The sequence below is a fragment of the Bison bison genome, unplaced genomic scaffold (genome assembly GCF_000754665.1).
Source record: "Bison bison bison isolate TAMUID 2011002044 unplaced genomic scaffold, Bison_UMD1.0 scf7180017864180, whole genome shotgun sequence".
Lineage (NCBI taxonomy): Eukaryota > Metazoa > Chordata > Mammalia > Artiodactyla > Bovidae > Bison > Bison bison.
In genome coordinates, this window is record NW_011494752.1 from 3,633,941 (window position 1) to 3,647,996 (window position 14,056).

General features: G+C 50.5%; 1 protein-coding gene across 1 annotated transcript in view; it reads left to right on the forward strand.

The window, feature by feature from the left end:
* Nucleotides 1–14,056, forward strand: part of PLXDC1 (plexin domain containing 1) — a 67,247-nt gene that overhangs the window by 25,941 nt on the left and 27,250 nt on the right. The window contains exons 4-8 of the mRNA XM_010843132.1: nucleotides 5,330–5,473; nucleotides 5,762–5,831; nucleotides 6,447–6,569; nucleotides 7,271–7,389; nucleotides 8,392–8,491. Coding sequence (XP_010841434.1) covers nucleotides 5,330–5,473; nucleotides 5,762–5,831; nucleotides 6,447–6,569; nucleotides 7,271–7,389; nucleotides 8,392–8,491 — 556 coding nt within the window. The remainder of the gene's footprint in view (nucleotides 1–5,329; nucleotides 5,474–5,761; nucleotides 5,832–6,446; nucleotides 6,570–7,270; nucleotides 7,390–8,391; nucleotides 8,492–14,056) is intronic.

Genomic DNA, 14,056 nt, shown 5'->3' on the forward strand with positions numbered 1-14,056 from the left:
ATTTCAGGAATTGAAAGCCTTGCAGGGCTGGGGCAAGGAGAGCGGGGGTGGGGGTGGGGAGGGGAGACCTGGGGAGGGAGGTGGTGGGGGGAGGGGCCAGACTACTGTGTATCAGGAAAAATTCATGTTTGCATATAACAGAATGCTGAACCTGAGGACTTAACAAGCATTCCTCCAGGGACCCAGGTTCTGTCTAACTGTCCACTCCACTATCCTATCTTTATTGCTTCCCTGGTGGCTCAGATGGTAAAGAATCTGCCTCCAATGCAGGAGACCAGGGTTTGATCCCTGGATTAGGAAGATCTCTTGGAGAAGGGAATGGCTACCCACTCCAGTATTCTTGCCTGGAGAACCCCGTGGACAGAGGAGCCTGGCAGGCTATATAGTCCATGAGGTTGCAAAGAGTCGGACATGACTGAGTGACTAACCCTTTCACTTGTCTTAATGCTCACAAGATGGCTGTTGAAGCTCCAGTCATCACATCTGCATTCCAGGCAGGAATAAAGAGAAGGGCAAAGGCAAGAGGGATGAGCAGTCAAATTTGACCTCTTGTAAAAGGCTCTGCTAGAACCTTCAGTATATCTCATAAGCCAGCCTGCATCACATGGTAAGCCTTAAGTCATCCAGGGAATGAAGTTTTTTAGTTGACTACATTGCTGCTTGCTACAAAATCAATGTGCTATTAATAAAGAAGCGGGGTAATGAATATTGGATAGGTGAAGTCTAGAGTTTGCCTCACAGGGCCTTGGAGGTCATGGTAAGGAATGTGGCCTTCAATCTGAGTGCAGCTGGGAAGCCGCAGAATGTTCCAAGCAGGACTGTGACAAGAAGGGGGAGACAATGAGGGTTGCCCCCTTGCGGCACAGCATCACACAACTGTGGACTTGTGTATTAGCCTCCTAGGGCTGCCATAACAGAGTATCACAAACTGGGTGGCTTAAAACAATAGAAATTATTCTCTCACAGTTTTGGCCAGAAATCTGAATCAAGGTGTCAGCAAGGTCACAGTCACTCTGGAGGTTAGGGGAGATTCTTCCTTGCCTTCTCCTAGTTTCTGGTGGCCTCTGATAATCCTTGGTGTTTCTTTGTTTGTAAACTGCATCACTCCAATATCTATCTTTGTTGTCACATGGACTTCTTCCCTGTGTCCCGTCTGTGTCTCTGTATCTAAATCTCCCTCTCCTTTGTTTTGTAACAATCATATAACAAGCCTGTCATTGGATTTAGGTCCCACCCTAATGCAGTAGAACCTCATCTTAACTTGACATCTGCAAAGACTTTTATTTCCATTCATGGTCATATCCAAAGTACTGGAAGTTATAACTTAAACATAGCTTTATGAGGGACACAATTAAACCTTCTGTGCATTCAAAAGGACTAACCTGGTTAGTTCACCAGGTCAAAGAGGAACTTCCTTGGTGGTCCAGTGGCTAAGACTCCCAACTTCCAATGCAAGGGGCCTGGTAGGGTTCGATCCCTGACCAGGGAACTAGATCCTGCATGCCGCATCTAAGACCTGACACAACCAAATAAATTAATTAAATTAAATAAATATATTTTTTAAAAGGACTAGAGTGCCACCTAGACCCTGCTTGGCTCTGTTGGCTGCTCATGTCCTCCTCCCCTACTTTTTATGAAAAGACAGCCCAGGAATTAGGGAAGCAAGTTTACTTCCAAAATCTTGACTGTGCTAGGCACTGGTCCCTCTTACTTCTATAAAAGGGCAAAAGGAAGGTTCTGGGCTCCCTGAGCAGGCCTCGCCTCACCTCAGCAAACCCTTCTCAGGCATCAAGGATTCAGGGATCCTGAGCTGTGGTGCAGAGGTGATTCTGCCTGTCCCTCTGTGTCAGGGGCTCAGAGTTTGAGGTGATGGGGTGGAGGTTGGAGAGGACATCTAAATGGTGGGCTGAATAGCATGTAAACTAGGGCTTCCTTTCTTCGGGCAAAATTTTAGGCCCACTGATGCTGTTTAATAAACCACTCCTTTGTTGGACCTAGTGGAGAGAAGAATTGAGCGGTAGCTGTGTCTGGCAGGTGGTCGCAGCTGAACCTGAACTGGCTTCAGAGCTGTGGTCCTGCAGACGTTCAGGTGCAGAGTGTTGGTCAGGGCCCCGTGGTTGTTCTTTGAGGTGGAATGAAACCCACTCACCACGTGATTCCCTGGAAGCAGCTTGGGGGCCTTCGGACTCTTCTCGTGGGCACATTTGTTCACGTGTCTTTGCATGAGTTGGTGTGCAAGGGGCTTGCTTTCTTGGCAGGTTTTCTTTTTTTTTCTGGAGCTTTTTTTTTTTTTAATTGAAGTATAGTTAATTTACCAGGTTTCCCTGATGGCTCAGATGGTAAAAAAATCTGCCTACAGTGCAAGATACCCAGGTTCGATTCCTGGCTCAGGAAGATCCCCTGGAGAAGCGAATAAGAGAGGAGCCTGGCGGGCTATAGTTCGTAGAGTCTGAAAGAGTTGGACACGACTGAAGCAACTTAGCATGCGTGCATACATAGTTAATTTACAACGTTGTGTTAATTTCTGCTATACAGCTAAGTGATTCAGTATACACACACACACACACATATATATATACACATTCTTTTCTATATTCTTTTCCATTCTGGTTTGTCTCAGGGTACTGAATCGCGTTCCCTGTGCTACACGGTAGAACCTTGTTTATCCTTTCTATGTAAAATACTTTGCCTCTGCTAATCTCAAGCTCCCAGTCCATCCTTTCTGTACACCCGCTGCCCCGTGGCAGCCACAGGTCCTTTTTCTCTGTCCGTGAGTCTACTTCTGTTTTCAGACAGGTTCGTTTGTGTCATATTTTAAATCCCGCGTATAAGTGATATCATATGGTATTTGTCTTTCCCCTTCTGACTTCCTTCACGTATATGATAATCTCCAGTTGTATCCACGTTGCTGCAAATGGCATTATTTCATTCTTTTCCGACTGAGTGGTATTTCGTTGTATATATGTGCCACGTCATCTTTACCGAGTCGTCTGTCCATGGACGTTTAGGTTATTTTCATCTCTTGGCTATTGTGAACAGTGCTGCTATGAAGATAGGAGTGCATGTATATTTTTAAATTATAGTTTTGTCTAGATATATGCTCAGGAGTGGGATTGTTGGAGCATACGATAATTCTAGTTTTAGTTTTCTGAGGGACCTCCATACTATTTTCTATAGTGGTGTCAGGTGATTTTGGGGGTCGTTTTTTGCTTTTTTTTTCTTTTGGTGGTCAAGGTGGGGATACCAGCAGAAATGACTGGGGATAGGAAACTTGGAGACCTAGAGGGGAAAATATGACTTCTAGTCTTTGGCAGGGGGTGGGATGAGGGAATAAGCAGAAGCTGAAGGGGCTGCTTTCCTGAGGGAGGCTGTGAACACAGAGATGCCCATGCCTGTGGGCAAGCTGAGATTCAGTGCTTCCTCCTCTGGGCATCTTCTAGGACCTCAGGGTAGATGACTGTGGCAGCAGTGGGAGGCAATATCCATGGGCACCCATGGCTGGTGGCATCAGGTTGGTTGGCCCCCCCTCAGAAGGTTTCATGAGTAAAACCAGAAATCCAATAAGCATGAGCCCAGGTGACTCTCACAAACAGTACCTGTGAGTCACCCCTTGAGGACTCCTGTGGATGGTGGAGGCCCTCACTGGGCAAGTCGGGGGAGATCAATAAGAAGGTGATCTTTAAGCTGAGCATTGAAGAGGAGGGATCTGCCAGGGGGAGAAAGCAGAGTCATTCTGGGCAGGGAGATCAGCATATGCAAAGGCCTGAGTGACCAACGGTGGACTGAGACTACTGGAAAGTTGGTCTGGTGAGTGGGTGCCCAGGATGCACAGGTGAAGGAGAGAGAGAGAGAAGTTAAGCTAGAGAGAGGGTGGGGCGGGCTCATGGGGGAACCTCATATGCAAGGCTGAGGTTTGGGTTTTCGTCTCCAGGGCAGTGGGAGCCCCAGATGGCTTATGAGCAGAGGAGTGTGGCCTCATGTGTTTCCGATTTGTTTACATTTGCTTGATGTCCATGCTAGGAATGGGTGGAGAGGCCGGCAGTCTAGAGGCTGGAGGGGAGGAACCAGGCAGTGGCCAAAGGAAATCTACCCCCCACCCCCACCCTGCCTGGCCCCGTGTTTCTCCTGCTCATCTTCCCCCAGCCCTGCCCCAACCCCAGGCCCCAGAGTGTGTCACCTGTCAGAAGAACAGAGTCTGCCTCCGGGCGGGTGGATAGAGCAGGCGACCCTTGGCCCTGCTCATGCTGGGACCCGGGCAAGGGCTGGCTGGGCAGCTGGCAGCTTGGCAGGGAAAACATGGTTAGCTCTGCTGTGTCTGCAGCCACTGCTGCCTGACAGCCTGATTAATGACCCGCAACGCCCAGGGCTCTGCACGGGTCAGCAGCCCCATGGCTGTGGCAGCGGCCAAATGGACCTGCCCGCTGTGCCTCTGCTCCTCCTCGGCTGCGCTCCCAGATGGGCTGAAAGGCTTTGACATGGCCTCCTCCCCAGGCTCTTCCGGTCTTTCTGCTGCTTGTTTCCCAGCCTCCTTTAAATCCTGCCCCTAAATGCTCCCTTGCAGGAGAGGCTTTACAGAATTAACTCCCAGCCCTCTGGATTCTGGCTTATTCTTCATTTTGTCCCAATCAGGCACATAGTAAAGCTTAAAAATATGTCTTGAGGGCATCATTGCTGCTTCTTTCCCCGTTCTCAACTCTTCAGTGACTCGTATGGGCCCTGTCTTATCTCTCTGCTAGAGGGTCTCTGTTTGGGTATTCCGTTTGCATGGGTCCCACCTCCTCCATCAGACTAGCAATGCCCAAGATCAAGGATCTGCCTCTGTCTTTAGATGGGTAGCTTCCAAGATTCAGATTTTTCTTCTCCGTTAAATTGGGTGCTCCCCAGGGTAGGGAGCTGTGTCTCCCCCTCAGACTGGGAGCTCCCTGAAGACAGGGCTCTGTTTGAGGCTACCTTATCTGTTGCTCCTTCATGTCCCAAGTTGAGCTCTGCCTCGGGTATGCTCTGGGGCAGGGGTGAGGTAGCGGGGAATGGAACTCGGGGCTCTAGGAAAACCCCTGGCCTGTCCTGGGGATGGCAGAGTGGAGCTCAGGTATAGCAGGCATGGATTTAGCTGGAGCAGAGCTGTTGGGGGTGTAGCTAGGGGACAGGTACTGAGCTCTCCAGGGCCAACGGCATCCAAGGGGCTCCCAGGCCTAAACCAGCTCTTCTGGACTATGGTCTGGGAGGACCGTGAATTCTCTATCCGGACATCTGGATGGAGGAGGTGAGAGGGTGGTTGCTAGCATCCTGTCTCCTCATCCTCCTGGGACTCTGTCTTGGATAACGACAGGAGGACAACCACAGCTACTATGTGTCCCGTCTGTATGGTCCCAGCGAGCCCCGCAGCCAGGAGCTGTGGGTGGACGTGGCCAAGGCCAACCAGAGCCAAGTGAAAGTTCACAGAATCCTCTCCAACACCCACCGGCAGGCTTCGGTGAGTGCCCCAGTCCCTGGCAGCACTGCCCCGGGCTGGGAGGCTGGGGGCCAGCCCACTCTGCCTGGTGAGTGGGCATGGCTATGGCCTGAGGTCTGGGGTCTGGGGAGTGCCTTCCCAGGGGATCCTAGGGGGCTTGACCGGAGTTGGGGTGCCCACCTGTGGCCCTGGGGGCCTGCCCTAGACATGCCTACCCCCCCACCCAATCCAGATAAGCATGGGGCAGTGTGACTGCCCGGCTACCTGGCCTGCATGTTGGCCCTGCTGACTCTCTCCCGTCCCCTGCAGAGAGTGGTCTTGTCCTTTGATTTCCCCTTCTACGGGCATCCTCTGCGGCAGATCACCATAGCAACCGGAGGTAAGGCCTTGTCTGTGGGGCTGGGAGAGGGTGTGGAGATTTCAGCTAGAACCTGGGACCTAAACTGGAAAGGTTCACGGGAGTCAGGGTTTTATAGATGGACTGGGGTGGGTCCCACATGTGGCTCTCTCTTGGGACCCCACTCTCAGGTGAGAGATCATGAGTGTTTCGGACCACCTCCCTCACGTCTGCTGACTTAATTGTGTGTGTGTGTGTGTGTGTGTGTGGATGTGGGTGCACGTGCATGTGTGTCTCCCTCTGGGTCAGCACAGCCCAGTGTGGGCAGTCCCTTGGCCCTTGTGCTTCTGAGTCTGTGAGTGAGAGGGAGGAGACTGCACTGAGAGCCTGTTTCCTGGGACCAGGCTCCCTGTTGATATGAGGGAGCCTATCTTGGATTCCTGTGCACTTTCCAAGGGACAGAGATGGGTGGAGGGGCAGAGAGAACCTTCTCTAGTCTGGGCCCCTTTTGCTCTATATACACCAGACCCATACCCACCATGTGATGCTGGGGGTCAGAGGTCCAAGACTCACTTCCAGCTCCATCTACGCTACTCCTTCCTGCATGAGGAAGCAAGTCCATCTCTGATGACTCATCTACGCTTCTTCCCACCCCAGGCTTCATCTTCATGGGTGATGTGGTCCATCGGATGCTCACAGCTACCCAGTACGTGGCCCCTCTGATGGCCAACTTCAACCCTGGCTACTCTGACAACTCCACAGTTGCTTATTTCGACAATGGTGAGATCAGAGCTCAGAGTTTAATTCATCCAGCTCCAGGGATCCCTTGGTCTAGCCCCCTTTAGAGGCGCCCAAGGCCCAGAGAGGGCAAGGGACTTGCCCACAGTCACACAGCACGGCAGCTACCCTACCTTTGTGTTCATTTTCCTCACCTGGGGACAAAATGCCTGCTACCTGACGAGAAAATTAAGTGAAAACAATTAGCTCTCGGTGCTGCCGTCTCTGGGGTCGCACAGAGTCGGACACGACTGAAGCGACTTAGCAGCAGCAGCAGCAGCAGCAGAGGTGAAATAAACATTAGAGACCTTGATTGTTTCTTACTCTCACCAGGTTGTCCCTTGAGAACCTACCTTCTGTCCCAGGAGAACAGAAGTTTCTACTGTTTCTCCTCCTTTTCATCTCAGGGGGTCAGGATAGGCAAGAAGGACAGGGCAGTGCTTGGGGTTGGAGATGATTCAGGTACAATTACAGTACCTGGTTGGGGGCGGGGAGGGTGCAGCAGGGTCTCCTGGCTCCCCTCCAGCTTGGGAGCCAGACTGTTTGTGGGCTGCCCAGTTTCTGCCTCCTGTCAAATTTCCAAACTGCCCCCATCATCGCTAAAGGCACTAGCTGGTGTCCCATCCACGTGGGCCACCATTTCTGCAGGGCCCTGCTCCCTGCACGACCTCCCTGACCAGCCAAGTCTCTGCTCTTCTCACCAGGGACAGTCTTTGTTGTTCAGTGGGACCACGTCTACCTCCAGGGTCGGGAGGACAGAGGCAGCTTCACCTTCCAGGCGGCTCTGCACCAAGACGGCCGTATTGTCTTCGGCTACAAAGAGGTGAGTGGGCCATTCTTTCATTCAACAAATATGTCGAGGCCCTGTAGTGCGCCAGACTTAGGGTGTGGTGCTGGAGATAAGGAAGTTCACAGGATGGCTGCCGGCCCATCTTTGTGGAGCTGAGAATCTGGCTTGGGGGATAGATAGTAACTGTGGGGGCAAGTGCTCTTAAATAGTGATGCCAGGAAAGCCTTTCACGGGGCTCTTTACCTGAACAGGAGCCTGGGAGGCTCTCCTGAGGAAAAGAGTTGAAATCTTCAGAACGTGTAGGAGTTAAGGAAGCAAAGAGGAGGGTGAAGTGTGTTCTGGGAGGGAGCAAAGCATATGCAAAGGCTCAGTGGCAGGACTGAGCATGGCTGGTATAAAGCACTGAAAGAAGGCGGCCTAGGGATTTCCCTGGCAGTCCAGTGGTTAAGTGCCTGTGGTATGGGTTCCATCTCTGGTTGGGGAGCTAAGATTCTACATGCCTCCCAGCTGAAAAAGCAAAACAGAAACAATATTGTAACAAACTCAATAAAGACCTTAAAAATGGTCCACATCAAAAAAAAAAAAAAAATCTTGAAAAACACCACTCTGGCTTCAAAGTGGAGAGCAGAGGGCTGGGACTCAGAGGGAATGCTGGGAGATGATTCAGGAGAACGGGCCAGCTTGGGGTAGGGTGGGGGTGATGGAGAAAACTGGATAGATTTGAGAGCCTGTTAGGAGGCTAGTTAACAGGATTGGAGATGTGTTTGACAGAGGAGGAGGGAAATGAAAGGAAGCTGGGAGAGGCTGAGGGTGACTCCTCCATGGAGGTGCCATTCACAAAGAGAAAGAAAAGAAAAAGGAAATGTGTTTGGAGATGATGTGGGGAAGACTTGGAATTTGGATGGGCCCATTGGGTTGAGATGTCTGAGCCCTCCAGGAGCCAATGCCCACCAGGCAGATGGGTCTGAAGCTCCAAGAAGAGCTGGTCCAAGAGTGTTTCGGGGGTAGATGGAGCCTCTTCTTCCCCGCCTGCAGATCCCTATACCCGTCCTGGAAATCAGCTCGTCCCAGCACCCTGTCAAAGCAGGCCTGTCAGATGCCTTCATGATTCTCAATCCATCCCCAGATGTACCAGGTGAGACCCCATGGACCCACAGAGATCCCTGGATGGGGCTGGACTCAGCTCAGATTGAGCCAGACTGGTGGGGGAGAGGGCAGTGGTAGGAAGTGGTTGGGGGGGTGGTAGGAGGAGTTAAGTGGGAACTGAGGGAAGAAAAGGGGCAGAGTGAGTTCCAACTTCTCTTCATTCGAGCTGAGGAACCATTTTTCCAATAAAATTTCCAGTGGGAGGCACTGCTCTGGTGGTGGAGTGGGGGGGGGGCAGCCAGGGCCCTTCCATTTAGCACACCCTCCACTTAGAAAAATCTCCAAAGACACTAAATTAGGGTTTATTAGTCCTCCTAGCACACAACCGTAATTGCCTCCCAAACCCAGATGATAGAAGGAGCATCACAGCGGGCTTCAGGAGACAGGAAAATTAGATTTCTCTCCTGTCCCTGATCCCCGTTCCCCAATTCCCCTTCCTGGAGGCAACCAGGGCCACCAGGGTATTTCTAGAGCTACAAGCCTTCGGGTAAGTATACATAAGTGTATTTATCATAAACAATGGCATAAGCTGTCCTCTGTTCTGCTCCTGAATAAAGTATATCCTGCCCATCTTTCTGGATCACTCTTTTTAATAACTGTACACCCCTTGCATGGATGTACCTTAACTGAACCAGTCCCCTGGGCCCAGACTTTTCAGTTGTTTTAATCTTTCTTTACAACAAATAATACTGCAGTGAATATTCTTGCAAATATGTACTTTTATGCTCTTGCATGAATATTTCCATAAGATTACTTCCCATCACTTCACCTGTCCCTCCACTGTCCCTTCTCCCACCCCCAAACTCCCAGCACTCTAGCGAGTGGCTCAGACCCTGCTCTGTTGCACAGTCAACTACTCTAATTGGTTGGTTAAAACCTATACTGAGCCAGTTACTAAAGAGTTTCAATATCACCCTGATTGTATTAGTTAGCTACTGCTGCATAACAAATTGTGCCAAAACTTAGAGGCTTAAAACATTATCTCAGGGTTTCTGTGGATCAGGAAACAAAGCATGACTTAACTGGGTCCTCTGGTTTAGACTCCTTCACAGGCTGCTCTCAAGGTGGTTGCCAGGCTTGCCTCAGTGACTGCTGGGGGGACATCTAAGAGCTTTCATGTGGTTGTGACAGGATTCAGTTCCCCCTTCGGTTCTGGCTGCGTGAACGTCCCCATAGGACAGTTCATACTGTGGCAGCTGGCTTCCATCAGAGCAGGCAAGGAAGACAGCAGTAGAGGGTGAGTGAGAGGGAAGCCAGAGCCTTCTCATAACCTCACCACTTTTGCCACCTTCTGCTGGTTGGAAGGAAGTTCCTAGGTCCAGCCCACACTCAAGCTGGGATTAAACAGGGTGTGAATCCCAGGAGGCAGGGATCACTGGGGTCATTTAGGGGCACACTGATTACAACCCCATCCCTAGATACTGAGCTTATAGTTATCTTATTGGATTATCCTGCAGCACTGTAAATGAAGTCTGTGCATTTGTCTCTTTCTAGATGAAGATAAGGAGGCCCAGAGAGGTGGCGTGACTTGCTTTTACACAGCTCTGAGGGTTAGAACTGAAACCCAAATCTTCTGTATTTTAAACCCTAGTGTCCACCATTGAGGCTTTCTAAATCCAACCAACTCCCACTCCATCCAGAGCGGGCAATCCTTCCCTCCTCAGTTCCCCAAACACCCACAGCACTGTGTGCACACACCCAGGCTGTTTTATAGGAAGGACTGTTCTTGGTATCCATGCCTCCCTGCCCCTCCCCACGGCCCTGTTTTGCGCACCCCAGGGGTGGGGTCTGTGCCCCCCTCGCAGGCCCTGTGCCCAGCGGCAGGAAATGTGTGTTGGATCCAGCTGTAGAATGAGGGTGAGTTAGAGGAAGTCAGATCCCCCGAGAGTGTCTGCCTCTGAGGCTCCTCTGTGGTTCTAGAATGAAAGGCTGTTTTAGAGCAAGCCAGGGAGATGTGGGGAGGTGTGGTAATGAGGGGCAAGGGAGGAAGCAGAACCCACCTGAAATAACAGGAGGGTGGCTGCGCCTGTTCTGTGAGACCTGGAGGAAATACAAGGGCTGTTGTGGGAGCGGCCAAATCAGGTGGCTCCAGCTGTGGTTCATGAGGCGCTGAGTCTACCAGCCAAGGGAAACCCACGTCTGACTCTAGACACTGCCCAGCAGTTCCTGGCCTCCAGGCTCCCTGCCCCCTGTCCCCTGTCTCCCTACTCCTTGTTGTCACTGCCAGACAGAGCTGATCTTGTCATTCTCTGGCTCCTTATGGCCCAAAACATGAATTCAGAGTTCTTAGCATGGCACTTGGGGCCTACACAGCTGGGCACAGCTTACTGTTTCATTTTTCTTTCAGTGTTATTGAGTCGTGTCCGACTGTTTGCGACCCCATGGACTGGAGCCCTCCAGGCTTCTCTGTCCATGGGGATTTTCCAGGCAAGAATGTTGGAGTGGGTTACCATGCCCACTAGGGGATCTTCCCAGCCGAGGGACTGAACCCAGGTCTCCCGCATTGCAGGTGGAGTCTTTGCCGTCTGAGCCACCAGAGAAGCCATAAAGCACTGTGTAACTTTCAGGCGTTAGAGCATAAGGATCTGACTTACATACATCATGAAATGATTACAATGTTTAGTTAACATCTCCCATCTCATGAAGATGCAAAATTAAAGAAAAAAAATAGACTTTTTTCCTTGTGATGAAAACTCTTAGGATTTATTCTCTTAATAGCTTTCATGGATAACATACAACAGTGTTAATTATATTTCTCACATGTATTATGGGCACAGGCCTACCCTTATGGGCTGGTCTCTGAACCCTCCTGTCACCCACCACTCTGTCCAGTCAGCACTGGTCTGCATGCCCTGTGTTCCCCAAACATGCCAAGAGGGAATCTGCATCTTTCGGATGCAGTTCCTCATGTAAAAGCCACCCCCTACCCTAGTCCTTTTACCACTTGGCAAAATCCTACTTATCCATTGGTCCAGCTTCCTCCATGCAGCAGAATTCACGTTCCTCCTCCATCCTCCGGGCACTTTGTTAAGAGCTTTAATATAGAACTCTTGACACCACCCTGTCTCATTCGTCTTCTCCCCAACTAGCTGTGAGCTCCTTGGGGCTCCAGCACTTAGCCCAGTGTCTACAGCAGGGCAGGTGCTCAAAAAATGATCCCTGGAATGGGTGCTGAAGAGACTGGGTGTGGTAGAGACCATGTGCTCTGCCCTCTGGTGACCCTAAGTGAGAACAGAGCCTGACATCTGAGTTTAGGGGTGAGTGCTCTGATAACCGTATCTCTTTCTGTCAGAGATTTTTCAGCTTGCGGATCAGGTGTGGACTTGAAAGGAGCACTGAGGTGTGGGTGAAGTAAATCACATGTATGCATTTTTCTAGGGCAGTATCCATGGCCTTCAGTGGATTTTAAAATAGGCTACAACTCCTGCTTTTCAGAGTGATGGCTTTTATGTGGCTGAGAGATCAGATTCCTCTGGGTCTGATAATCAACCCAGCAAATAGGGAATTCATTTGAATTTGGTTGAGATGCAAATATTGGGTTGGCCAAGAAGTTCATTTGGGTTTTTCCATAAGATATTATGGAAAATGAACTTTTTGGCCAACCCAATAACAATACATTTCAAAAAACCATGATAGAAGTTCAGGGAGAGGCCTTTGGTCCACAGACAATGTCACTGTGGTAGTCACTGTGGATATTCCTGTTGTCCCAACCCACCTGTCCCATAGAATAGGCGATGTCCCTGCCCTGGCACCCAAGCTTGCCTGGGGTGCTGTGAGGAGTGGCATTTACTCCCCATTATTCAACTGAACCATGTCTGGGGGACTCCCTCCTTCCCCCAGGCCCCCAACACTTTACTCCCACCCCTGTCTGAAGGTGGACGGAATTCTGCACAGTCTCATGTCTGGGGATTGAGGGAGGAAAACAGGCAGAGTTTCTCTTACCATCACTTCCTTGAAGAAACCGCTCTGCAGGCTTTGGAGCAGAGTCTGCAGAGTGTGCTTTGTTGCAGAGAAAAGAGTCAGATTAGTAGCGTCTGTTTGCAGAAGCAGGCAAAACATACAGAGTAGTTGATACACTCTGTATTTGACTGGCGGGGGGCCCAGAAGTCAATATAATTTCCTCTATTCATTTAAGAAACCCTGTCTTTCACGGACAGTATAAAAGCAACTTTAGGGTCTCCAATATCAAAACTGATAGATTCTGAATTAATGGAATCGATTAATGAGGATTTCCTTATTAAGAGCTCCAAATGGCAACCTGCCACTTGGCTGGCCCCAGAATAGCCTTGGATGGCCCAAGCACTGGAACCTTCTCCTGTTCCAGAACCTTCCTTTCGTTTCAAAGGCAAACTTGAGAAAAGTGGCAGCGGCCTGAGCTGTACCTTGGTGCTGGGTGGGGAAGAGGAGGCCCGGGAACTGGCAGCAGAGGAGTGAGAAGGGGCAGCCAAGTGAGGGCACGGGAGGGGGTATCGTCACCGTATCCAGCCCATTTTGTCATCTCCCTGCTCCTGATAAGGATCCTCCATGGTGCTCTTTTCTTGTGGCTCTTTATCCATCCTGGTGCCCTCCCCCAACCCCGCCCCCATGGACCTGATTTTTACTTTTATTTTCTGTTTTTCCTTCTACTCTGCTCCCTGAGTGTTTACTTTCCTTGTCTCCTCGCCTCCCTCAGTCCCTTTTCTACTTTGCATCTGTGTTGAGGGGCCTCCCCTGCTGGGCTGCAAGCTCCTTGGGGTATAAGATTCTCATTGTATTTATCTCTGGGGTCCCCTGCTAGGGCTCGAGTCACGATTACTAAATGAATAACTGAATGAGCAGAGGAAGATGTGAATGAATAAATGAAAAATGCCTCCTGATCCACCATCTTCCATTTTTTGTATGGTAGCCACCGTCTCGGAGGGAAGTTTGTGGCTGGATCTGTCCGTCTGATTTCTTCTGATCAAACCAAACCCCTCCCACTGGTGTCTGGCGTGGAAACAAAACGGGACATGCCAAGCTCTCCTTTGAGCCACGGACGTCTCTTGATTGCATGGCAGGGCTCTCCGGGTCTGGATCTTAGCATTTCTGAATGTTTGATGAGTGGAAGCAGAGAGAACACAGAACGTCTCAAACTGCCAGGAATGTGGCTCTGGGGCGGCCACCATCTCGGTTCCGGGAGGGATCTGTTGGTCACGAAGACGGACGTCATCATCTTGGGCGAGCCCCAGATGTTGGCAAGATAATCGAGATGCAAGTAACACAGACTGGGATACTAAGGGTTCTGTTTATTGAGAAATAAAAGTCTTACCAAATCAGACACTTAAACAAGTACAAGTTGGCCGCTGAAGTGAGCAAATATTTTTAGTCAGAGATGTTTCCGTCTACCCACCCTCCTCCCCCTTCTTACCACACACATCTCCCCTTCCCTGCTGGTGGGGCTGTGCTGGGTTTTGGAGGATATATCCCATTATCTCTGGCTGAACCCTCAGTTAAGGCACATCCCCACTCCCCAGCTGGCTGGTTGGAGACCCATCCCTAGATTCTGGGGTAAGGTTTACTGGGAGCCCAGATCGGA